Consider the following 27,296-nt stretch of genomic DNA (forward strand, 5'->3'; position numbering starts at 1 on the left):
TGTGAAGATCCGAGGTAGAATTGGTCTTCAGCAACCCATGCTTGCCAAAAGGCGACTATGCTTGTCGTAAGAGACGACTAACGGGATCGGGTGGTCAGGCTCGCTGACTTGGTTGACACATGTCATCGGTTCCCAATTGCGCAGATCGATGCTCATGCTGTTGATCACTGGATTGTCTGCTCTGTGTTTCCCATTTTGCCGCTTGGTTGACACCTGTCATTGTATCTCAGCTGTGTAGATCATGCTGTCAATCAGTGGATTGTTTGGTCCAGACTCGATTATTTATAGACCGCCGTCATATAGCTGGAACACTGCTGAGCGTAATATAAACAATAGCCACCAATCCTTAAGGCTACCCCAGAATAAGTCCGAGAGCTTGTAGTACATATCACGTACTTTGCGAGAACTGAAAGCTGGAGCCGGCCAAGCAGACAATCCAGCATGGTCAGCAAGGCGTCTGCTTACTGGGAATAGTGTATTGGTTGTCCACAATGGCTGACGTTAAACTGCTTACTGGAAATAGGGGATTGGTTGTCCACAATGGCTGACGTTAAACTGCTTACTGGAAATAGGGGATTGGTTGTCCACAATGGCTGACGTTAAACTGCTTACGGGGAATAGGGGATTGGTTGTCTACAATGGCTGACGTTAAACTGCTTACTTGGAATAAGGGATTTTTTGGATTGGTTGTCCACAATGGCTGACGTTAAGCTGCTGCATTGTATCTCAGTAAGCTAGCACTATAAAACCCGATATAATTTCGGACAAACGTTATCCGCCATTTACACTTGTGCACTATAAATGAAATAGTTTTAAGGTGGAACGGCACCTAACCACCGTGAGATATTTCAACCACGCTCTATGGGACTCCTCCACCCTTAGGAAATTGGCCGAAGGTTACTGTTACACCGTATCTCTTTCTGTCAATATGCTGTTCAACGTCGCACGCCTCCGAAAGCAAACAATCCGTCACCACGTTCCGCCAGGTCTAAGGGTGTGTCGCACACCATACAATGGACATCATGAAAGGTTACAAGGAAATGCTGATTCAGCATTTTAAAAAAAGATCGGTGGTGGGATGGACTTTGAATACATAGAATAGATGGATAGATGGATGGATGGACTTTGAACTGGAATAGAATAAAGGAATATATAAATATACTTTAAACTGGAACCAACTCTGACTACTAAATGAATAAATAAATATTTAGGTAAATAAATAAATGAATGAATGGATGAATGTACCATGAACTGGAATGGATAGATAGATAGATAGATAGATAGACTTTGAACTGGAATAGTATAGATAATTGAATGGATAAATGAAAGATAACGTGTCGTGGTCGTTATTGATTTAAAAGCATGACATCACAGTTTAATAACATATGTTCGTATGTGTCTTATTATTTTTTTAAATGTCGACTCCTATTTGTAATCAGATCACCGAACGCGTGAGTCTCTTGATCTTTGTGAAAATGATATACTGCTAGAGACCCATTAATAATGCATGCAAGTTGCACTTTAACCGAGGTTTGCATAACCAATGCCCGGCTTGATGTGCGTTTGAATCATCTCCGTCTTTCGAGCACCGAGGTGTTTTGTCTGTTCATGCGTTTCGAGGTTGCGAAGGCCCAAATCAAAATGTCATTTCTGAATTCAAGCGAGTACATTTAGAATTTAGCTGGGTAATGCATTGACACTTTCGTCTCGATTAGATACCCGTTTTGTAGTCAACAAAAGGATGTTATATACGGTTTAAAAACACCCGTTGTAATAAAAACCATAGGTGCTATTTCTTTCTATGCGACATTGACTTCGTTCATAGCTATTGTTTGTTTAGATTATACGCTCTATTTAAGTTGTACGCTGTTTACCGGGTAGCGCGTTAATACAATACTTATAGCTGATACTTATATCGTCCAAAAGCTGTTCACTAAAGGTATTTAAATGAGTACATTTCTGAGGGATCGGTTTTAAATAAGATAAGATTAAGATTTATAAATTTAATGTACACTTTCTTGCATGAAAATTTTGTCTTCAAATGAAGTTCAAGGTCGCATGAAGACGCTGCGAAACATAGCAGTCTGGATACCTTAATGCAAACATTTTTCTTACATACCCTAGGGACAAAAAGCTTGGGACAAACTCAAAGAAATGGGTAAAAAATACAGGTGGTTTTTTTAACATGCATTAATGTCAAGTCCATGCAGTCTAAAGTTTAGTATATTACTTTGGGAACTCAACAAACGTTTTGGATAACTGCAGTATACACCAAGTGAACACACGCCGTTTTTGTAACGTTGTGGGGAGGTTGTAGATAGGTAACGTCATCACACAACGTTGTGGGGAGCTTGTAGATTGGTAATGTCATGACACAAAGTTGTGGGGAGGTTGTAGATTGGTAACGTCATGAGACAACGTTGTGGAAAGGTTGTAGATTGGTAACGTCATGACACAACGTTGTGGGGAGGCTGTAGATTGGTAACGTCATCACACAATGTTGTGGGTAGGTTGTAGATTGGTAACACCATGACACAATGTTGTGGGAAGGTTGTAGATTGGTAACGTCATGACAACGTTGTCAGAAGGTTGTAGATTGGTAACACCATGACACAATGTTGTGGGAAGGTTGTAGATTGGTAACGTCATCACACAATGTTGTGGGGAGGTTGTAGATTGGTAACGTCATCACACAATGTTGTGGGGAGGTTGTAGATAGGTAACGTCATCACACAACGTTGTGGGAAGGTTGTAGATTGGTAACGTCATGACACAACGTCATGAGAACGTTCTCAGAAGGTTGTAGATAGGTAACGTCATCACACAACGTTGTGGGAAGGTTGTAGATTGGTAACGTCATCACACAATGTTTTTGGGAGGTTGTAGATTGGTAACGTCATCACACAATGTTGTGGGGAGGTTGTAGATAGGTAACGTCATCACACAACGTTGTGGGAAGGTTGTAGATTGGTAACGTCATGACACAACGTCATGACAACGTTGTCAGAAGGTTGTAGATAGGTAACGTCATCACACAACGTTGTGGGAAGGTTGTAGATTGGTAACGTCATCACACAATGTTTTTGGGAGGTTGTAGATTGGTAACGTCATCACACAATGTTGTGGGGAGGTTGTAGATTGGTAACGTCATCACACAATGTTGTGGGGAGGTTGTAGATTGGTAACGTCATCACACAACGTTGTGGGAAGGTTGTAGATTGGCAACACCATGACACAATGCTGTGGGAAGGTTGTAGATTGGTAACGTCATGGCAACGTTGAAGGAAGGTTGTAGATAGGTAACGTCATCACACAATGCTGTGGGAATGTTGTAGATTGGTAACATCATCACACAACGTTGTGGGTAGGTTGTAGATTGGCAACACCATGACACAATGCTGTGGGAAGGTTGTAGATTGGTAACGTCATGGCAACGTTGAAGGAAGGTTGTAGATAGGTAACGTCATCACACAATGTTGTGGGAAGGTTGTAGATTGGTAACGTCATGACAACGTTGAGGGAAGGTTGTAGATTGGTAACGTCATGGTTACGTTGAAGGAAGGTTGTAGATTGGAAACGCTATGACACAACGTTGTGGGAAGGTAGTAGATTGGTAACGCTATGACACAACGTCGTGGGAAGGTTGTAGATTGGTAACGTCATGACAACGTTGTGGGAAGGTTGTAGATTGGCAACGTCATCACACAACATTGTGGGGAGGTTGTAGATTGGTAATGTCATGACAACGTTGTGGGAAGGTTGTAGATTGGTAACGTCATGACAACGTTGTAGATTGGTAACGTTATGACACATCGTTGTGGAAAGGTTGTAGATTGGTAACGTTATCATACAACGTTTTGGGAAGCTTGTAGATTGGTAACGCTATGACACAACATTGTGGGAAGGTTTTAGATTAGTAACGTCATGACAACGTTGTGGGAAGGTGTAGATAGGTAACGTCATCACACAACGATGTGGGAAGGTTGTAGATTGGTAACGTCATCACACAATGTTGTGGGGAGGTTGTAGATTGGTAACGTCATCACACAACGTTGTGGGAAGGTTGTAGATTGGCAACACCATGACACAATGCTGTGGGAAGGTTGTAGATTGGTAACGTCATGGCAACGTTGAAGGAAGGTTGTAGATAGGTAACGTCATCACACAATGCTGTGGGAAGGTTGTAGATTGGTAACATCATCACACAACGTTGTGGGTAGGTTGTAGATTGGCAACACCATGACACAATGCTGTGGGAAGGTTGTAGATTGGTAACATCATGGCAACGTTGAAGGAAGGTTGTAGATAGGTAACGTCATCACACAATGTTGTGGGAAGGTTGTAGATTGGTAACGTCATGACAACGTTGAGGGAAGGTTGTAGATTGGTAACGTCATGGTTACGTTGAAGGAAGGTTGTAGATTGGAAACGCTATGACACAACGTTGTGGGAAGGTAGTAGATTGGTAACGCTATGACACAACGTCGTGGGAAGGTTGTAGATTGGTAACGTCATGACAACGTTGTGGGAAGGTTGTAGATTGGCAACGTCATCACACAACATTGTGGGGAGGTTGTAGATTGGTAATGTCATGACAACGTTGTGGGAAGGTTGTAGATTGGTAACGTCATGACAACGTTGTAGATTGGTAACGTTATGACACAACGTTGTGGAAAGGTTGTAGATTGGTAACGTTATCATACAACGTTTTGGGAAGCTTGTAGATTGGTAACGCTATGACACAACATTGTGGGAAGGTTTTAGATTAGTAACGTCATGACAACGTTGTGGGAAGGTGTAGATAGGTAACGTCATCACACAACGATGTGGGAAGGTTGTAGATTGGTAACGTCATGACAACGTTGTGGCAAAGTTGTAGATTGGTAACGTCATGACAACGTTGTGGGAAGGTTGTAGATTGGTAACGTCATAACAACGTTGTGGAAAGGTTGTAGTTTGGTAACGTTATGACACAACGTTGTAGGAAGGTTTTAGATTGTTAACGTTATGACACAACGTTTTGGGAAGGTTGTAGATTGGTAACGTTATGACACAACGTTGTGGAAAGGTTGTAGATTGGTAACGCTATGACACAACGTTGTGGGAAGGATGTCGATAGGTAATGTCATGTCATAGCGTTATGGGGAGATTGTAGGTTGGTAACGTCAGGGCACAACGCCATCAAAACGTTAGTATTACGTCATTTTATAACGTTATGTCACAAAGTATCACAACGTCAGGTCTCAACGTTGTGACACCGTAAATGGGAGTCCACAGAATAACGTTGTAACAACGAAAGCATAACGTTGTGAGACCGTAAATGGGAGTCCACAGAATCAGAGCATAACGTTGTGACACCGTAAATGGGAGTCCACAGAATAACGTTGCGACAACGTGACATTGTAACCTGGACAGGCTCCGATTTGAATAGTCAGCTGATGGTCAAGAACAGCCCAGTGCTGAGAGATGTTATTGCAAGATGTTTCATGCATTTGTCTGTTTATTAGCCAGTGGTGTCTCGAACGAGTGAATACAAGAATATTGACGCCCACTTGGGTGTCGTTAATCATGTTAAACAACAATAAATTTCTCAAATTTTGGGCAGTGCATTATATTTGTATCATTAATATGTGAGAGTAGTTTTAATTCACGTTTAGCAATATTCCAGCATGGCAGGGTACACCAGTCATTGCTTCACACATAAACCCCTTTTGGAAAGCGAATGCCCTTACCACCCACACCCATACCAGTCACACCCATAACAGCCACACCCATACCACACACACCCATACCACTCACTCCCATCCCACTCACACCCACACCACCCACACCCATAACACCCATACCACTCACACCCATACCACTCACACCCATACCACCCACACCCATACCACCCACACCATAACACCCATACCACTCACTCCCATACCACTCACACCCACACCACCAACACCCATAACACCCATACCACCCACACCCATACCACCCACACCCATACCACTCACTCCCATACCACCCACACCCATACCACCCACACCCATAACACCCATACCACTCACTCCCATACCACTCACACCCACACCCATAACACCCATACCACTCACACCCAAACCACACACACCCACACCACCCACACCCATAACACCCACACCCCTCACACCCACACCTCTCACACCCATACCAACCACACCCATACCGCACACACCAGCCACACCCACACCAGTCACACCCACACCATTCACACCCATACCACTCACACCCACACCACCCACACCCAAAACATCCACACCACTCACATCCACACCACTCACACCAATACCACTCACACCCATATCAACCACACCAGTCACACCCACACCATTCACACCCATACCACCCACACCGATAACACTCACACCCACACCACTCACACCCATACCAACCACACCCACTCCCATACCACTCACATCCACACCACCCACACCCACATCCAAAACATCCACACCACTCACACCCATACCACTCACACCCACACCACCCACACCCAAAACATCCACACCACTCACATCCACACCACTCACACCCATATCACCCACACCAGTCACACCCACACCATTCACACCCATACCACCCACACCGATAACACTCACACCCACACCACTCACACCCATACCAACCACACCCACTCCCATACCACTCACATCCACACCACCCACACCCAAACCACCCACACCCATACCACCCACACCAATACCACTCACACCCAAACCACCCACACCCATACCACCCACACCCATACCACCCACACCCATACCACCCACACCCATACCACCCACACCCATATCACCCACACCCACACCACCCACACCCATACCACTCACACCCAAACCACCCACACCCATTCCAGTCACAACCTTACCACTCACACCCATACCACGCACACCCACACCATACACACACATACCACTCACAGCCACACCACCCACACCCATACCACACACACTCATACCACTAACACCATACCACCCACACCCATACCACCCACACCCATAACACGCACACCCACACCATACACACCCATACCACCCACACCCATACCACTCACACCACTCACACCCATACCACTCACACCCATACCACACCACACCCATACCACCCACACCAGTCACACCCACACCATTCACACCCATACCACTCACACCCACACAACTCACACACATACCAGTCACGCCACACCCATACCAGTCACACCCACACCACCCACACCCATACCACTCACACACATACCACTCACACCATACCACTCACACCATGCCACTCACACCCATACCACACACACTCATACCACACACACTCATACCACTCACACCCATACCACTCACACCCATACCACACACACTCATACCACACACACCCATACCACTCACACCCATACCACACACACTCATACCACACACACCCATACCACTCACACTCATACCACACACACTCATACCACTCACACCCATACCACACACACTCATACCACTAACACCCATACCACACACACTTATATCACTCACATTGATACCACTCACACCCATACCACTCACACCCACACCACCCACACCCATAACATCCATACCACTCAAACCCATACCACCCACACCCATACCACCTTCACCCATACCACCCACACCATAACACCCATACCACACACACTCATACCACTCACACCCATACCACACACACCCATACCACTCACACTCATACCACTTACACATACCGCACACACTCATACCACTCACACCGGTACCACACACACTCACACCGCTCACACCATACCACACACACTCATACTACTCACACCATACCACTCCACACCATGCTACTCACACTCCATACCATACTACACTCATACCACACACACTCATACCACTCACACCCATACCACTCACACCCATACCACCACACTCATACCACACACACCTCCATACCACTCTACACCCATACCACTCACACACTCATACCACACACACCCATACCACTCGTACACACTATACCACACACACCCATACCACTCACCTACACTCAGACCACTCACACACCCACACCCACCCACACCCATACCACTCACACCTCAGACCACTCACACCCATACCACTCACACACTACACCTATACCATACCACTCACACCCATACCACTCACACCCATACCACTCACACTACCACTCACACCCATACCACTCACACACCAGACCACCACACCCATACCACTCACACCCATACCACTCACACTCAGACCACTCACACCCACACCACCCACACCCACACCACTCACACCCATACCACTCACCCCATACCACTCACACCATACCACTCACACCCATACCACTCACACCTATACCACTCACACCCAGACCACTCACACCCATACCACTCACACCCACACCACCCACACCCATACCACTCACACTCAGACCACTCACACTCATACCACACACACACATGCCACTCACACTCATACCACTCACACTCATACCACTCACACCCATACCACTCACACCCACACCACTCACACCCATACCAATCACACTCAGACCACTCACACCCATACCACTCACACCCATACCACTCACACCCATACCACTCACACCCATACCACTCACACCCATACCACTCACACTCAGACCACTCACACCCATACCACTCACACCCATACCACTCACACCCATACCACTCACACCCATACCACACGCTCGCATACCACTCACACCCATATCAATCACACCCATACCACTCACACCTATACCACTCACACCCATACCACACACCCATACCACACACACCCATACCATTCACACCCATACCACTCACACCCATACCACACGCACTCATACCACTCACACCCATACCAATCACACCCATACCACTCACACCCATACCACTCACACCCATACCACTCACACCCATACCACACGCACTCATACCACTCACACCCATACCACTCACACCCATACCACACACACCTATACCACTCACACTCATACCACACACCCATACCACTCACACCCATACCACTCACACCTACACCACTCACACCCTCTCTAGAGCGTATTACTTCTAGGATCGGGTCACGCTAGAGCGTATTAGTTCTAGAACTGGATCACCCAAGAGTGTATTAGTTCTAGGATCAGGTCACTCCAGATTGTATTAGTTCTAGGATCAGGTCACTCCAGATTGTATTAGTTCTAGGATCAGGTCACTCTAGAGCGTATTAGTTGTAGGATCAGGTCACTCTAGAGCGTATTAGTTCTAGGATCAGGTCACTCTAGAGCGTATTAGTTGTAGGATCAGGTCACTCTAGAGCGTATTAGTTCTAGGATCAGGTCACTCTAGAGTGTATTAGTTGTAGGATCAGGTCACTCTAGAGCGTATTAGTTGTAGGATCAGGTCACTCTAGAGTGTATTAGTTGTAGGATCGGGTCACTCTAGAGCGTATTAGTTCTAGGATCAGGTCACTCTAGAGCGTATTAGTTGTAGGATCAGGTCACTCTAGAGCGTATTAGTTGTAGGATCAGGTCACTCTAGAGCGTATTAGTTGTAGGATCGGGTCACTCTAGAGTGTATTAGTTGTAGGATCAGGTCACTCTAGAGCGTATTAGTTCTAGGATCAGGTCACTCTAGAGTGTATTAGCTGTAGGATCAGGTCACTCTAGAGCGTATTAGTTGTAGGATCAGGTCACTCTAGAGTGTATTAGTTCTAGGATCGGGTAACTCTAGAGCGTATTAGTATTAGGATCAGGTCCATCTAGAGTGTATTAGTTGTAGGATCAGGTCACTCTAGAGCTGGTGGCTGGGTGGGTGGGTTGGTGAGTGAGTGAGTGAATGCTGCTCAGATTTGTTATACAGAGAGGTTCTCCAACAGGAATATATTCATAATGTATTATGTATGAGACATTAAGGATCAATGTTTTGAACGTGACGTTCATATTCAGCCTATCTGGATCTCTGTTGTCATAGCAGCCCGCATGTTATCTGAATAGTTTTATCACTGATTTCATATTTTACTCTCTACTCTTTGTTACTCAAGAACAGGAAATTAATATGAGTCACTGTCATTCAAGTGAGTGAGTGAGTGAGTGGGTTTGGTTTTACGCCACTCTTAGCAATATTCCAGCAACATCACGGCGGGGGACATCAGAAATGGGCTTCGCACAATGTACCATGTGGGAATCGAACCCGGGTCTTCGGCGTGACGAGCGAACGCTTTAACCAATAGGCTACCCCAATGCCACCGCTATCATTAAAGACCTTGCTGAGGGTATCATAGACTTGTCTCCTGTCTCTGACATATACATATTTCGCAAAAACAAGTTCCCCAATTACATTCATAATGTGTAATAAGAAGGAGCGCAGAGGTTTCTTCATTTTCAAGGTGTAAACAAATCATTAGAGCTATAACTGCTTGGTATTTTACAACACAAGTAAAGATTCTGATCACCCTTCACTGACATGGCTCCGTGAAGATCCGGGTTAGAACTGATCTTCAGTAACCTATGCTTGTCGTAAGAGGCGACTATCGGGATCGGGTGGTCAGTCTCGCTGACTTGGTTGACACATGTCATCGGTTCCCAATTGCGTAGATCGGTGTTCATGATGTTGATGACTACATGAGTCTGGTCCAGACTCGATTATTTACAGATCGCCGCCATATAGCTGGAATGTTTCTGGAATAATGCTGAGTGCGGCGTAAACAGCCAACCAACCAATCATCACTGACATGCCTTTGGAATACACAGTCACCCTCCCATTACTACCTCATCAGTGTTACCGTTAAGTTTTACCCATGGATCAAAACAATAATAGAAATCGCCCCTCACCTTACCATAATAGCAATGAATCAATTCAAGAGAAAAACAGAGATTGTCTGTGTCACTATACCTGAAACTGTGGTAATACAGATTTGCCAGATATTCTAGACTTGCATGGGCTGCGGTTGGGTAGCCTAATGGTTAAAGCGTTGGCTCGTCACGCCCAAGACCCGGGTTCGAATCCCCACATGGGCACAATGTGTGAAGCCCATTTCTGGTGTCCCCCGCCGTGATGTTGCTGGAATATTGCTAAAAGCGGCGTAAAACCAAACTCAGTCAGTCAGTCAGTCTCCTTCTTCCATGTACGTGAGATGAGTAAGTGATGTTGGAGATCTGCGCTGTGAAGGTCCGGAGTGGTAACCTTCTCTTTACTGAGCAGAAAGGATAGTATCATTATTATTAATGTTTTCTTTCTGATTTCAGGCGGTCCAGCAAACCAGAGACAACTACAATGTCCATGTAAGTAGATAAGGGACAGAAAGATATATTTTTTAAAGTGGTTTTTCAGCTATATTGACAAGTCATAAGCATAGGACCCGTAAGTAGGTCACTGCACTTCGCGAGACGTTTCATACCTTTTCGAGTGGTCTCATGGTTGTCAGTTGACAGTAAGGAGACAATAATCTTTGCAGGAATAACAAAATTCCTATATAACCTGCCCCAAATTAGCCAATTGCCAACGGCTGTATAAAGTGATATTTGGCGGTAGCGCAATTTGGAAGCAGAACTGGTTCTTGAATATACGCTTGTCACCCAGTCTCGCATATCGCAAGTTGGCGCGCGCAAAAGGAGCCGGGAACCAATGTAATACCGAAAGACTTTCACGCCCTAATGAGTACCTGTTGCCAAGACACTACAAATATCGTTTAAGAGTCGTACGTGGTTTATCCAGAAAATCATGATTTTGTTGACTTCCACGTGAATGATATGCACCAACAGGATAAAACACTGACATTGTAAGTGGTTCACCTGTTAAAGGTACACATCAAATTACCAAGATTATGAGTAGCGGAACCACTGGAACGTCGCAGATGTTGTCAGGTGTTGTCAGATGTTGTCAGAACCATCAGATTAATGAGATAATGAGATGCCTCAAACTGACTGGCCAGAAACCTGACAGTCTCAGAACTGACCGACAGTGACTACCACGCAGGATGACCTTCACTTGTCATGTTTCATCTGCGCAACCAGGGGCGTCGGGGTAACCTAGTGGTTAAAGTGTTCGCTCGTTACGCTGAAGACCTGGGTTCGATTTCCCACATGGGTACATTGTGTGAAGCCCATTTCTGTGTCCCCCGCCGTGATATTGCTGGAATATTGCTGAAAGCGGCGTAAAACTAAACTCACTCCTTGACTCACTCATCTGCGCAACCGGATGCTCACAGTGGCGTCATCAGCATGAGCGGCGTCATCAGCATGAGCGACTTTGGGTCACAGCATCAGCAAGAGCACAGTGATGTGACGACTGTGTGATGTGGACATCCGGGCCTATCGACCATTTCGGGGCCAGCTGTTAACCCTTTAACACCGACTTCGTCCTCTTTGAGTGGCATTATAGAATTTGGGGCGCACATAATTGAGCAAACTTCGTGGATGCCAACTACTTGCATTCCGTGAGGGCGACGTTTCCATACAGATTCTTGTACCGTTGTCAAGGAGGAGGGCGGTGGGGTAGCCTAGTGGTTAAGGCGTTGGCTCGTCACGCCGTAGACCCGGGCTTGTTTCCCCACATGGGCACAATGTGTTAAGCCCATTTCTGGTGTCCCCCGCCGTGATATTGCTGGAATATTGCTAAAAGCGGCGTAAAACTAAACTCAGTCAGTCAGTCAATCAAGGAGGAACACAAGAATCTGAACTGACTGAGTTTAGTTTTACGCCGCTTTTAGCATATTCCAGCAATATCACGGCGGGGGACACCAGAAATGGGCTTAACACATTGTGCCCATGTGGGGAATCGAACCCGGATCCTCGGCGTGACGAGCCAACGCTTTAACCACTAGGCTACCCCACCGCCCCCAAGAATCTGAAGTTGTTGTCCATAAAGTGTGTTCAATATCGACTGCGTCGTCCAAGTTGGAAGAGGACCGTGGGGCGCTGGCAACATCACTGGATACAATATCCCTGCACAAACATTTACACAATGTTTATCACTTGAAAGTCGCAATCAAATTTCCTTTCAAAATATTTACGTTCTTTGCGGAAACTAATTCCAAAGTCAGTTTATTTATTAAAGAAACGTATAACTGTATTATAAGTTGCTGAGTTGAATGAGTAAGCGAGGAGTGAGCGAGTGAGTGAGTTTAGCTTTACGCCGCACTCAACAATATTCCAGCTATATGGCGGCGGTCTGTAATAATCCAGTCTGGACCACACAATCCAGTGATCATTAACATGAGCATCGATCTGCGCAACTGGGAACCGATGACATGTGTCAACCAAGTCAGCGAGCCTGACCATCCGATCCCGTTAGTCGCCTCTTACGACAAGCATGGGTTACTGAAGATCAATTCTAACCCGGATCGTATGGCCAGGCTCGCTGACTTGTTTGACACATGTCATCATATCGTCATTGCGTAGATCGATGCTTATGATGTTAATCACTGGATTGTCTGGTCCAGTCTCGAATAATTATAGATCGCCGTCATACAGCTGGAATATTGCTGGGTGCGGCGTAAAACTAAACTCACTCGCTCACTCCTTGCTTACTCATGCAACTCAGCAACGTATGATACATTTCTTCAATAAATAAACTGACTTTGGAATTAGTTTCCGCAAAGAACGTAAATATTTTGAAAGGAGTTTTGATTGCGACTTTCAAGTAACAAGATGCAAGCCAAGTGTTATTATGGCGTGTCAGTTTCGTGAGGAAGGAAACCCGGATGTGGTGCAACCCAAAGATCAGGGGCAAGGTCAGACCTAGAAACCTAGTCAGTGCAAACCGGAATTCACAAGCACGATCATAGATTTCAACAAGCAAGCAGATCTTCACTCTGTGTTCACCCGCTAAATGTGAACTTGGGTTAAACAATGCCTGATCATTATCACCCATTCTCAATAAACCGTTGCATTTACCACAAGCAAATTGAAAAATATAAGTGTCACGCAGTTGGAATTAAAAGACGTTGTCTTTGTTATAAAGGTTTTCAAGTATACAGAACAGCAAAAATTAGCATATAAAGTTATTCCTTTATTCAGAAATCTCCATCCAACTTTACCAGTACTAATCAGCAAATTTGGAACATGTAATGTGCGTTACCAGCAACCTATCAATCTTTGAAGAAAGTTCTGTTTAAATCATTAGTATCAGTACACAGATAAATGTATGAGACATGTCAGTTAGACCTAAACGTATCAAAACTGATTCACATACCCCAATAAATGCGACGTGTCACTTACATCTGGGGTGTAATGAACATATCTACACATCATGTTGTAGTTTTCAAGTTCATCTTGTTGAAGGCATCTAATATTAGCATTGTCTGGTTGCAAACTAATCATTAGAAAGCAAGAACATGTCCCTGGAAATGCAACCCAACACATAGCTAAGAAAATGAATGACAAGAAAAAAAGTTTAAACTATTGTGTTCACAGCTTATCCCCCCAACTCAGAATGATGTAAACTGTAACGTACATTACAATGAATTGCGTATAATGTCAAATGTGACTCGCACATATAAAATATACTCCTGACACCTCAAAAGTACTGTAGATGTGTTTCCGTAGTACGTTAAAGGTAATTGGCATGATATCCAAAAGATTAGACTGACAATGTAAAATCATAAACAGCTAACGTACATTTCAGTTGAAACAATAAGTCAATGCATTCAACACATACATTGTGTATATCAAAATGTTTTGATTTTGCTTGATGCAATTACTCTTATGTAGCAAAGAACTCAAACTGCAATAATGCAAATTAACTTGAACAAACAATTGTTCCACAATATGTGACCAACACTTCCGTTTCAAGTAACGTACATTACAGTGAACCTACCCAGGATTGAAAGGCCTGCACAACCAACTATATTTCCTTTTCATCCAACTTCAACATTCTCTGTAACACAATGGCTGATTTTGCTGCTAAGGCCGCACTCAACAAATCTGTGACACCACTTCTCATTCTATACAAAGCTGTCATTAGATCGTACATCCGTGATCTGATGCAGAAGAAGTGGGACACTCAAATAGGTATCAATACTTTACATGCCATAAAACCCTATATTAGTTACACCTACTTGGGTTGTCAGTCCAGATTTGAAGAGGTCATCATGCGACGATGTCGCATTGGCCATACAAAATATACTCATGAATACCTGTTAAAAGGTGATGATCCTGCGTTTTGTATCCCTTGTGATGAGAGAATCACACATGTCCTGATTGACTGTATTGATTTTTCAATCACAAGGGACAAATATTTCAATGTCAAAACAATCAAGGATCTTTTTATAATAATAATTATCATTTAATCATTGTTTTTGTAAAGGAAATAGAATTACTAGATAAATTCTGAACCATATGTTTTGTGAATACATAAATGATATTTTATAAATGATTTTTTTAAACAAGCAACAGTGAACTACGATTATTAGTGGCTGTATCCTCAAAGGGGGGTTAAAGTATCATAAAATCATTGTCCTCTTGAGAGGACACAGAGGTCCCAAAACCTTCAAAGTCAATTTCAACTTTCCACCTTTTTAAATGTGGTATATTTGTTATTTTAAATTATGGCTGAATTTTCTTACAGGCGCCAGCGGCTTAAGGGGTGGTGTAAATCTAGCTAGGGTCCATCAGGTAGCAAAAGCACTGTAAGTCCCCATGGTTCCTAGTATGGTGATCTACCTTCAGTAGTTGGCGATGTATAGCCCGTGCCCGTATTGTATTTTCTTCTGTAATTAAGCTGTTTTAGAATTACATACTAGCTATATACATATATCTGTGATGTTCTAGTTGGATTTACTGTCCTTCGCTGATTTACCTTTATTTACTCTAAAATTAATGCTTGTTGGTAGTCAGGATATGGCTGAAATATTGCCGATGTGACTTTAAATCTTAACTCACTCACTCGCTCAACATTCTCTAAAACTTGCTAGTAGGAACTAGATCATCTACTTTACGCAAAATATCTGATCGCGACACCCAGATTACATCTTCGCCTTTGTGCCACTGAAACATATATTTCTTCTTCTCGAAGAAATGTACGTTACCAGATGTTTTGCCTGTGTTTCTTAGTAACAGATTTACATGAATACAGGTTAAATAGCTTAAGTAGTAGACAGAGTAAATCTATGTGCACACTGATATAATAACATCAGCTTTACAATATGTTAGCTCAGCACACTTTCAGGAACTGTATCATGATACTATCAACAAGGACGAACAGTTGTAATTATGTATAATGGAGGTTTCCATGGATCTTAATGCAAACAAGAATGGTATAAATATGAGTGAATAGAGTTGTCAACATGTCCTTCAAAAGACAACATTTACTTCGCAAGATATCATACAAGTATCACTGAAATTTAATTTGACAATTCGGTGAAATGTACGTTACCAACTGTAACGTACATTACACTTATTCAGTAACACCCATACAACGTATTTCGCATAAGATTCACCAAAATTACATTTCTTCAGAAAGTACGGGCTACAGATGAGGAACCAATGTGTAGATAAAGTAACTTTTCAGATATTTAGTCACTCTCATATTATCCTGACAAAAGACACCCTAAGCACTTACCGAAATTTGTTGATAATCTTTTAAGTCATAAGATATGGTCGGCTGTCGTACGTTCTGATGACGTATGCAATATAGCTATGTCACTCCACATATTTCAAAACAAGCTGTTTCACGTTCAGCGCCCCGTTGTTGGCAGTTTGGTATCTGATGGTAACGTACATTACGGTAACGTACATTTCTGTCATGTACAAGTTTGTCCTTATTGATCCCATTTTTAGTCGAACTTGACACATTTTATGACATATTGCATAAAAACAACTTCATGCATTATTTCAATAATGACCTATATTTATTTAATCTCAAGTTGAGGAACAGTTGGTGGTCACGTACGTTACATCCTTAACCATAACCATTGACTAATGGCACATAAAATGAGTGTGGAACATTAAACGATTCTTATGTAAGAACCAAACATTGTTTTCTTGTAAAGTACATTATTATCACTTAAAATAAACCCAAATAATTGTTTTTACTCTGTAAATATTGTTTGCGTCAATGTATTTATGAAGTTAGTCGTGTGCTGCATGAAAACTGGAGACACAGTTATAACATACTCTGCAAAATCCGCAAAACGATCACATCATTGGAGCTGAATAGAAATCTATTGTCACATATCTCGTTTATCATAATAGTACTTATGATATTTATTGCATAATTCATTAAAACAAAGCCAATGACTTTTGTCAGTTCAGCCTGGAGACAGTAACGTACATTACAAAATCAGTAATATCCTTCCCTTGCGCTTTTGAAGTTTACATAAATAAACTGAATGGATGCCTGCTATAGTACACCCGAGTACCACTACATTTAATCCAATCATTAGATTAATCAAGGACACTGTTGTTTTAGGATAAATAACCAGAGACATCAATGCAACGGTTTATTGAGAATGAGCGTTTGTGGCAGTTACGAACTGCTGTGTCGTTGGGATTATAAGGCACACCATAAAATCATACCATGGCTTGTTTACTCTGAGTATTGATAATTAGATTTACTGAAAAGAGTATTGTTGTTATGACTGTACTGTGTGTACTGCTCGTATGTTCTGATTATTTGTGTTGTAGTAGCAGATTGGCCAAAGCGAGCGAGTTTGGTTTTATGCCGCTTTTAGCAATATTCCAGCAACATCACGGCGGGGGACACCAGAAATGGGCTTCAGATTGGCCAAAGTAGAAGTAATGCGTGAGTGAGTGGGTATGGTTTTACGCCGTCTTTAGCAATATTCCAGCAACATCACGGCGGGAGACACCAGAAATGGGCTTCACACATTGTACCCATGTGGGGAATCGAACCCGGGCCTTAGGCGTGACGAGCGAACACTTTAACCACTAGGCTACCCCACCTCCCGTGGTAGTAGTAGTAGTGGTAGTAGTAATAGTAGTAGTAGTAGCAGTAGTAGTAGTAGTAGTAGTAGCAGTAGCAGTAGTAATAGTATTAGTGGTAGTAGTAGTAGTAGTAATAATAATAATAGTAGTAGTGGTAGCAGTAGTAATAGTAGTGAGTGAGTGAGTGAGTTTAGTTTTACGCCGCACTCAGCTATATTCCAGCTATATGGCGGCGGCGTGTAAATAATCGAGTCTGGACCAGACAATCCAGTGATCAACAGCATGAGCCTCGATCTGCGCAATTGGGAACCGATGACATGTGTCAACCAAGTCAGCGAGCCTGGCCACCCGATCCCGTTAGTCACCTCTTACGACAAGCAGGGGTTACTGAAGATCAATATTCTAACCCGGACCTTCAAGGGTAGTAATAGTAGTAGTCGATTCCCCCACATGGGTTCAATGTGTGAAGCCCATTTTCGGGTGTCCCACGCCGTGATATTGCTGGAATATTGCTAAAAGCGGCGTAAAACCAAACTCAGTCAGTCAGTATAAGTTGGTGGTAGAGGAGAAGCAGCTTCTGTAGTTGTGACAGTAGTAGTAGTAGTAGTAGTAGTAGTAGTAGTAGTAGTAGTAGTAGTAGTAGTAGTAGTAGTAGAAGTAGTAGGTACTGCAGTAGTAGGGTCGTAGTAGTGAGAATAACAGCAGAGGCAGTGGTGGTAGTCGTAGCACTAGTAGTAGTAGTAGTCGCCGTCGCCGCGGTAGTTGTGATATGGTTATTGTTCCATTCTATACTGATGTAATGTTGTTTCCATTTTCCAGGCTGTCGGTCGTCGACAGAGCTGTGGCTGAGAAGTATTTGGGAAAATATGAAAGAACACCCATGTAAGTACACATAACTATTCTCGAATCTGTTCATCTGTACGTCGAATGTGTGAGTACGCAGCGGCGTAAGATAATCAGTAATAAATAATGAGGGTACTTATACTGCCCAATACACCACACCACAAAGGGGCATGCTCAAAGCGAGCACAAACACCACAACATTATTACCCCGGATAACCCAAGCTGCCTGTTAGGCGCTAGAAGGTTAGAGTCACATCCCAACGGGTACCCATTATTCTGCTGGGTGAACAGAGGCAATTTTGAACAAAATCACTTGCCTGAGGTGAGACCACATGCATCACGTGTTTCGTTGTGGGACAACGTCCTAGAAACTCTCACGAGTCAAGCTGCCAAACACGGTCACTCATCGAAGGATTCTCCGCCCTCAGTGTTGCTTAATTTCAAATGATTTGTGACCCGAGCTCTATACACAGGACCACACACCACCAGTGTGCGGAATAGTTTCCAGTTTTTGCTAGCAAGTCGGGCTAGCTATGCCTGAAAGTTACTAGCCAACAAATAAATCACTAGCCCGAAATTTGAATGTAGAAACTATGCAAAATATTACAAAAATAGATGAGAATAAGATATTGTCGGCATGACACGGATTTCATCATTAAGCAGCTAATATGATGAACAACTTGAATCTTGCAGGATTTAAAAGTGTATCATAACTTAACAAGTCGGAGAGAGTGCTATATTTACGAAATGACCCCATGGAAATTCACTAGCCAGTCGGGATAGTGGCTGTATAGATTTACTGGCCCGATCGGATTTGTACTAGCCACGGGCTAACGGGCCAGTGGCTATTTCACAAACTCCTACCACCATAGTACTTGATGACAGATGACTGAATTTAAAATTATAACGAGGAGTCACAGGAGGGCAGACTTACATAAGGAACTGTCGGTCGTCGTTGGTCGGGGCAAGTGGAAACTCAACAATTCTCCTCAGTGATTCAACTCTGAATTATGCTAAAACTATACTCCATGTTTTGTTACACAAAATTATTGATCAATGTCGGGTGTCATCGAACAGGTAACAGCCCATCCCGCCTATTTTGTGCTGTGTTTAAGTGCATGGTACCATATTCAATGCATACAACGAACTAATCAATTTGAATCATTTTCTCAGACAGACAAGTTAATCCTGCCCATTAAATCTGTTGCTGATAAATGTTTGACATCGTCCACGTTTAATAATTTTAACTTTTTGGGGGCTAGGCCGAACACCTGAGTTGTATTATTCGTGTCGTGCTATTCCGAACAAACAGTGTGCTTTAAGACTTATCTCGAATCTTTGAGCTGAGTGAGCAGATCGTTGATGAAGACTGTGTAGAGCCATGGGGATAGTGCGCTTCCTTGTCGCGTACCTTGTCTGATGCAGAACCAATTGCTGCGTTAGCCTTGAGATAAAACACAGCTTTCAATTCCACCATACATGGATGAGATCGTCTGACGATGAGAGGATAAGTTTCTGAATTGTTTCCTTGTTTGTTACTGCAATGTGTACAATGTAATCTGTTCCACGTGTCATTTGACCTTGGGTACTGACTGTTCCAATTTTTGTCCTTTTTATATCCTTGTTTTTGTCTTTCATAAAAGTGGAAATGTCTCGGTCCACTTCGGGCTTTCCCCTTTTCGAATACCAATTTGTAGTACATCTGTAATACCAACTATAGTATAACTGGAATACCAACTGTAGTATAACTGGAATAGTATAACTGGAATACCAACTGTAGTATAACTGGAATATAAACTGTAGGATGACCGTACACCAACTGTAGTATAACTGGAATACCAACTGTAGGTGGTGGTGGTGGAATTGGGTTTAACGTCGTGCTTGAGAATATTTCGCTCATATGACGACGTGCATGCGTGTGTATGTGTATGTGCGGCTGCTTGTACTAGCCCAGACTGAAGCTGGTTTTATAGTGCTAGCCCACTGAGATACCATGCCGCAGTGAAGCATGAATACCCACTCAGACACATTATACTGACTCCGAGCCGATCAGTCCTTGTTGTACCCATTAATGCCGAGCGCCAGGCAGGGACCAACAAGTACCATATTTTAACGTCTTTTGGTCTGACGCGGTCGGGAATCGAACCCACGACCTTCCGCTCTCCGGGCGGACGCTCTAACCACTACACCACGGAGGCGGTCACCCAACTGTAGGATGACTGGAATACCAACTGTAGTATAACTGGACTACCAACTGTAGGATGACTGGAATACCAACTGTAGTATAACTGGAATACCAACTGTAGGATGACGGGAATACCACCTATAGTATAACTGGAATACCAACTATAGTATAACTGGAATACCAACTGTAGTATCACGGGATTACCAACTGTAGTATAACTGTAATACCAACTATAGTATAACTGGAATACCAACTGTAGTATAACGGGGATACCAACTGTAGTATAACTGTAATACCAACTATAGTATAACTGGAATACCAACTGTAGTATAACTGGAATACCAACTGTAGGATGACGGGAATACCACCTATAGTATAACTGGAATACCAACTATAGTATAACGGGAATACCAACTATAGTATAACTGGAATACCAACTGTAGTATCACGGGATTACCAACTGTAGTATAACTGTAATACCAACTATAGTATAACTGGAATATCAACTATAGTATAACTGGAATACCAACTGTAGTATAACGGGGATACCAACTGTAGTATAACTGTAATACCAACTATAGTATAACTGGAATACCAACTGTAGTATAACTGTAGGATGACGGGAATACCACCTATAGTATAACTGTAATATCAACTGTAGTATAACTGGAATACCAACTGTAGTATAACGGGAATACCAACTGTAGGATGACGGGAATACCACCTATAGTATAACAGGAATACCAACCAAGTATAACTGGAATACCAACTATAGTATAACTGGAATACAAACTGTAGTATCACGGGGTTACCAACTGTAGTATAACTGGAATACCAACTGTAGTATAACGGGGATACCAACTTTAGTATAACTGTAATACCAACTATAGTATAACTGGAATACCAACTATAGTATAACGGGAATACCAACTATAGTATAACTTGAATACCAACTATAGTATAACTTGAATACCAACTATAGTATAACTGGAATACCAACTATAGTATGACTGTAATACCAACTATAGTATAACTGGAATACCAACTGTAGTATAACTGGAATACCAACAGTAGAATAACTGGAATACCAACTGTAGTATAACTGTAATACAAACTGTAGTATAACTGGAATACCAACTGTAGTATAACGGGGATACCAACTATAGTATAACTGGAATACCAACTATAGTATAACGGGAATACCAGCTGTAGTATAACTGGAATACCAACTATAGTATAACTGTAATACCAACTATAGTATAACTGGAATACCAACTATAGTATAACTGGAATACCAACTGTAGTATAACGGGAATACCAACTGTAGTATAACTGGAATACCAACTGTAGGATGACTGAACACCAAGTATAGTATAACTGGAATACCAACCGTAGTATAACTGTAATACCAACTGTAGTATAACAGGAATATCAACTGTAGTATAACGGGAATACCAACTATAGTATAACTGTAATTCCAACTGTAGTATAACTGGAATACCAGCTGTAGTATAGTATGAATACCAACCGTAGTATAACCGGACTACAAGTTGTAGTATAACCGGAATACTATATGTAGTATAACGGGAATACCAACTGTAGTATAGCCTGAATACCAGTTATAGTATAACCTGAATATAAGCTGTAGTTTCTAACGGAATACCAACTGTAGTACAACCTAAATACTAACTGTAGTATAACTGGGATACCAGCTGTAGTATAGCCTGAATACCAGCTGTAATATAACCTCAATACCAGCCGTAGTATAACCGCAATACCAGTTGTAGTATAACTGGAATACTTTCTGTAGTATAACCGGAATGCTAACTGTAGTATAAGTGGAATACCAAATGTAGTATAGCCTGAATACCAGCTGTAGTATAGCCTGAATACCAACTGTAGTATGACTGAACACAACTGTAGTATAACTGGAATACCAACTATAGTATAACTGGAATACCAACTGTAGTATACCTGGAATACCAGCTGTAGTATAGCCTCAATATGATATGTAGTATAGCCTGAATACCAGCTGTAGTACAACCGGAATACTGACTGTAGTATAACTGGGATACCAGCTGTAGTATAGCCTGAATACCAGCTGTAATATAACCTGAATACCAGCCGTAGTCTAACCGCAATACCAGTTGTAGTATAACTGGAATACTTTCTGTAGTATAACCGGAATGCTAACTGTAGTATAAGTGGAATACCAAATGTAGTATAACCTGAATACCAGCTGTAGTATGGCCTGAATACCAACTGTAGTATGACTGAACACAACTGTAGTATAACTGGAATACCAACTATAGTATAACTGGAATACCAACTGTAGTATACCTGGAATACCAGCTGTAGTATAGCCTCAATATGATATGTAGTATAGCCTGAATACCAGCTGTAGTACAACCGGAATACTGACTGTAGTATAACTGGGATACCAGCTGTAGTATAGCCTGAATACCAGCTGTAATATAACCTGAATACCAGCCGTAGTATAACCGCAATACCAGTTGTAGTATAACTGGAATACTTTCTGTAGTATAACCGGAATGCTAACTGTAGTATAAGTGGAATACCAAATGTAGTACAACCTGAATACCAGCTGTAGTATGGCCTGAATACCAACTGTAGTATGACTGAACACAACTGTAGTATAACTGGAATACCAACTATAGTATAACTGGAATACCAACTGTAGTATACCTGGAATACCAGCTGTAGTATAGCCTCAATATGATATGTAGTATAGCCTGAATACCAGCTGTAGTGCAACCGGAATACTGACTGTAGTATAACCGGAATACCAGTTGCAGTATAACCGGAATACCAGCTGTAGTAAAACTGGAATACCAACTGTAGTACAACCGGAAAACCAACTGTAGTATAACCTGAATACTAGCTGTAGTATAACCGGAATACCAACTGTAGTATAACCTGAATACCAGCTGTAGTAAAACTGGAATACCAACTGTAGTACAACCGGAATACCAACTGTAGTATGACGGGAATGCTAACTATAGTATAACGGGAATACCAGCTGTAGTATAACCAGAATACTAGCTGTAGTATAACTGGAGTACCAACACTAGTATAACTTGAAAAGTAAATTGCAGGTAAAATACGACTTCAGAAGCGACCAACTCTAAATTTACACTTTAGCTGTCAATATTTTCCCCGAACACTTTCTTCATAACGAACTTTTACCTTCCAGGCGCCGTTTTCAGACACCCTTTCCCTTCCCTCTCCCACATATACACACACACACACACACACACACACACACACACACACACACACACACACACACACACACCCGCCAAGTTTTAGTATCGACACAGCATAAAGTAACATTGAATAACACTTACTACCCTCCTTCACATTCCTTTATAACATTATATTACTTTGCATGCCCAGACTTTATCAAATACCTCTTGGGCAAACGTTATATGTAAACATGCTACATGTGCTTGTCCCACGTACAGTAATGTATGTTGTCTAATAAATACCACCAAATTCCCTCTCGGCAATAAAGTATTATCATATTTTCAACAGGTTCTCCTTCAGCGGCGGTCAGGACACAAGCGGCACCAAGCACCAGGCTGTCAGGTATGCATACAAAGCTCACACAATTTACATACACTATCGGACAAAAAAAAGTGTACATTTTGTTTGATGGTTGCGGAAAATTGAACAAGGAAGAAATGGTTGTTTGATAGCGATGTATTTGATACAGGTTTTACGATTATGTTTTGGACAGTAAGTCTGTTGTGTTTCGTCGACCGTTATCAATCGACAGCGATGTATTTAATACAAGTTTGGGCATTAAGTCTGTAGTGTTTCCTCAAAATAAATGTTTTGATAACGTTTGTGTTTAACAAAACTCAAGTCGAGTTTTCTAATGTATACTTCGTTATATCCAACGATAATTTCCACTGGGTTTCAAGTCGACATGCACGAGTTAACAGGCAATGGCTGCCCTCTGAAGGCTACGGATTGACAATATGTAAGGGATCAGTCAATGGCAGGTCAATTTCGTTACAACCTGAGCTTTAACTCCAATTGTACTTATCTTTCCTCTTGAACATCAAGCAGATCAAGTCCTATTTCTGAGTCAGTCACGCGTTGGGCACAAACACCACTATTTGAAGATTGTCAAGACATGGTACTGATTGCCGCGTTAAACTCCATCCATTCACTGTAACTGGTGCTCCATTTGAATGTCACACATGTTCGCAATGCAGAGACCCCTAAGGAGGTTTAATGGTCATGCTTGTAAAATGCATGTCACTGTATCTCTGTTTTGTAAATCGACGCTCATGATATCAATCACCGGGTTGTCTGGTCCGGACCCCCGTCGTGCATCTTGCAATTTCTGAGTACAGGATAAAAAACAAACAAACAAACAAACGAGACGAAGCAGTGACAATAGACAATGGTTGTTTCTTTGTTCTACGGGGCGGTGGGGTAGCGTTCGCTCGTCACGCCGAAGACCAGGGTTCGATTCCCCACATGGGTACAATGTGTGAAGCCCATTTTTGGTATCCGCTGCCGTGATATTGCTGGAATATTGCTAAAAACGGCGTAATATCATACTCACTCACTGAGTTTTGTTCTACAGTCCAGATGGAATGCATCTGGCCCTGGCGATGTGCGGTAAGAGGTTAGAAGAGGTCAAGGTGCTGGTCAAGTCCGTCCTCCTGTTTACTCGTCACGCCACATTCCACGTGTTCAGTGACACTCCTTCACAAAAGCCTCTGTGTGAACATGTTCGTAAGCATTTCTTTTTCTTTTTTTTTTACCTTGCTAAAATGTAAATTAGAGAAAGTAATTTAGTCACAAATGACAGTGCCTGGTGTGTCATGAGTACGAAAGTACGCTTCTTACAGTGACTGTCAATTCAGCTTTCAGCAATTCATACAAATCTATTGCCATACCGCGTTATACGTTGGGGGTGGTGAGGTAGCCTAGCGGTTAAAGTGTTCGCTCGTCACGCCGAAGACCCGGGTTCGTTTCCCCACATCGGTACAATGTGTGAAGCCCATTTCTGGTGTCCCCCGCCATGATATTGCTGGAATATTGCTAAAAGCGACGTAAAACCATACTCACTCATTTACTTTATACGCAGTACTCGAACACCAAATGTAGTTTGAGAATCGAACCTGAGCTGTGAAGAGCGAAAACTTTAACCACTTGACTACCCCAGTGCCTAATATTTCCTGAGTAGGAATAGAAGTGAAAGAGGGACGACTTTTAAAGCTTACGTCCCTTTCTTGTGCCAGGATACTGTGGTCGTGGGTTCGAATCCCGGTTAAATCCCTTTGTAGCATCATACATATGCCTGTGTGTATTCTGCCACAATTCGGGTATATATACCACCCTAACTGCGTGATACAGTCGGTAATATTAACCTATTTCTTAAGACATTTCGAGAACAATTTGTCAGCATGTATTATCAAGAATGACAGTCCTGTCTAGACAATAGTTCAAGATACAGTATGTGAAATAGTTTCCAAATTTTGCTAGCCAAACAGGTTATCAGTGCCTGAACGTTATTCACTGGCCCGAAATTTGGATGTAGACACGGGTTTCATCATTAAGCTGCTAATATGAGACTTTTATCAGGCCATAGTCTTGCATGTTTTAAAGTGTATTATAACTTAACAAGTCGGAGAGAGTGATATACGTGTATATACAAAATGACCTGTGGAGATTTACTGGCCCGACTGGAATTTTACTAGCCACGGACTAGCGGACAAGTGGCTTTTTCGAACACTGTCAAGATATCAGTTGTATAGATCATATAAGAGCTAAATTCAAACAGAACTACATCTATCTGTATTGACATCAGACGCACATTTGTCAATTTTTGATTGGGCTTGTTAGACTTATCAGTAAATAAAGGCACACGAATTTCAAAAGAGAGCAGTTTAAGGGTATGTCCATTATGTATCTCGGCTGTAGAAGATGAAATTCACTTCGCTTTTATATGCCCACATTATGCTGATGTATGAAAACAACACATCCCAAATAATTATCTGTTACAATATATTTCAAATGCCTTTGCTTCCATTCTATCCTCCATAAATGAAAGTGTAACACGTAATATAGCGCTTTATGTAAAACATGCTGTTATCCTCAGAGGCAATATCTTATCTGAACTGTACTCTGTTTTGTAAATTGTCTTTAACATGTGCGGTATACTTATATATGCGGTGAGGTGAAATTGGGTTTAACGTCGCGCTGGAGAATATTTCGCTCATATGACGACGTGCATGCGTGTGTATGTGTATGTGCGGCTGCTTGTACTAGCCCAGACTGAAGCTGGTTTTATAGTGCTAGCTCACTGAGATACCATGCCGCAGTGAAGCAT

At 42.4% G+C, this 27,296-nt stretch overlaps 1 protein-coding gene across 1 annotated transcript in view; it reads left to right on the forward strand.

Moving 5' to 3' along the window:
* The window catches only part of LOC124262754, a 45,533-nt gene that overhangs the window by 17,073 nt on the left and 1,164 nt on the right, over positions 1 to 27,296 (forward strand). Inside the window, exons 3-6 of the mRNA XM_046697302.1 lie at positions 11,257 to 11,292; positions 18,715 to 18,777; positions 24,479 to 24,532; positions 25,545 to 25,696. Coding sequence (XP_046553258.1) covers positions 11,257 to 11,292; positions 18,715 to 18,777; positions 24,479 to 24,532; positions 25,545 to 25,696 — 305 coding nt within the window. The remainder of the gene's footprint in view (positions 1 to 11,256; positions 11,293 to 18,714; positions 18,778 to 24,478; positions 24,533 to 25,544; positions 25,697 to 27,296) is intronic.

The sequence above is a fragment of the Haliotis rubra genome, unplaced genomic scaffold (assembly GCF_003918875.1).
Source record: "Haliotis rubra isolate DU_JTF1 unplaced genomic scaffold, ASM391887v1 Scf852, whole genome shotgun sequence".
Lineage (NCBI taxonomy): Eukaryota > Metazoa > Mollusca > Gastropoda > Lepetellida > Haliotidae > Haliotis > Haliotis rubra.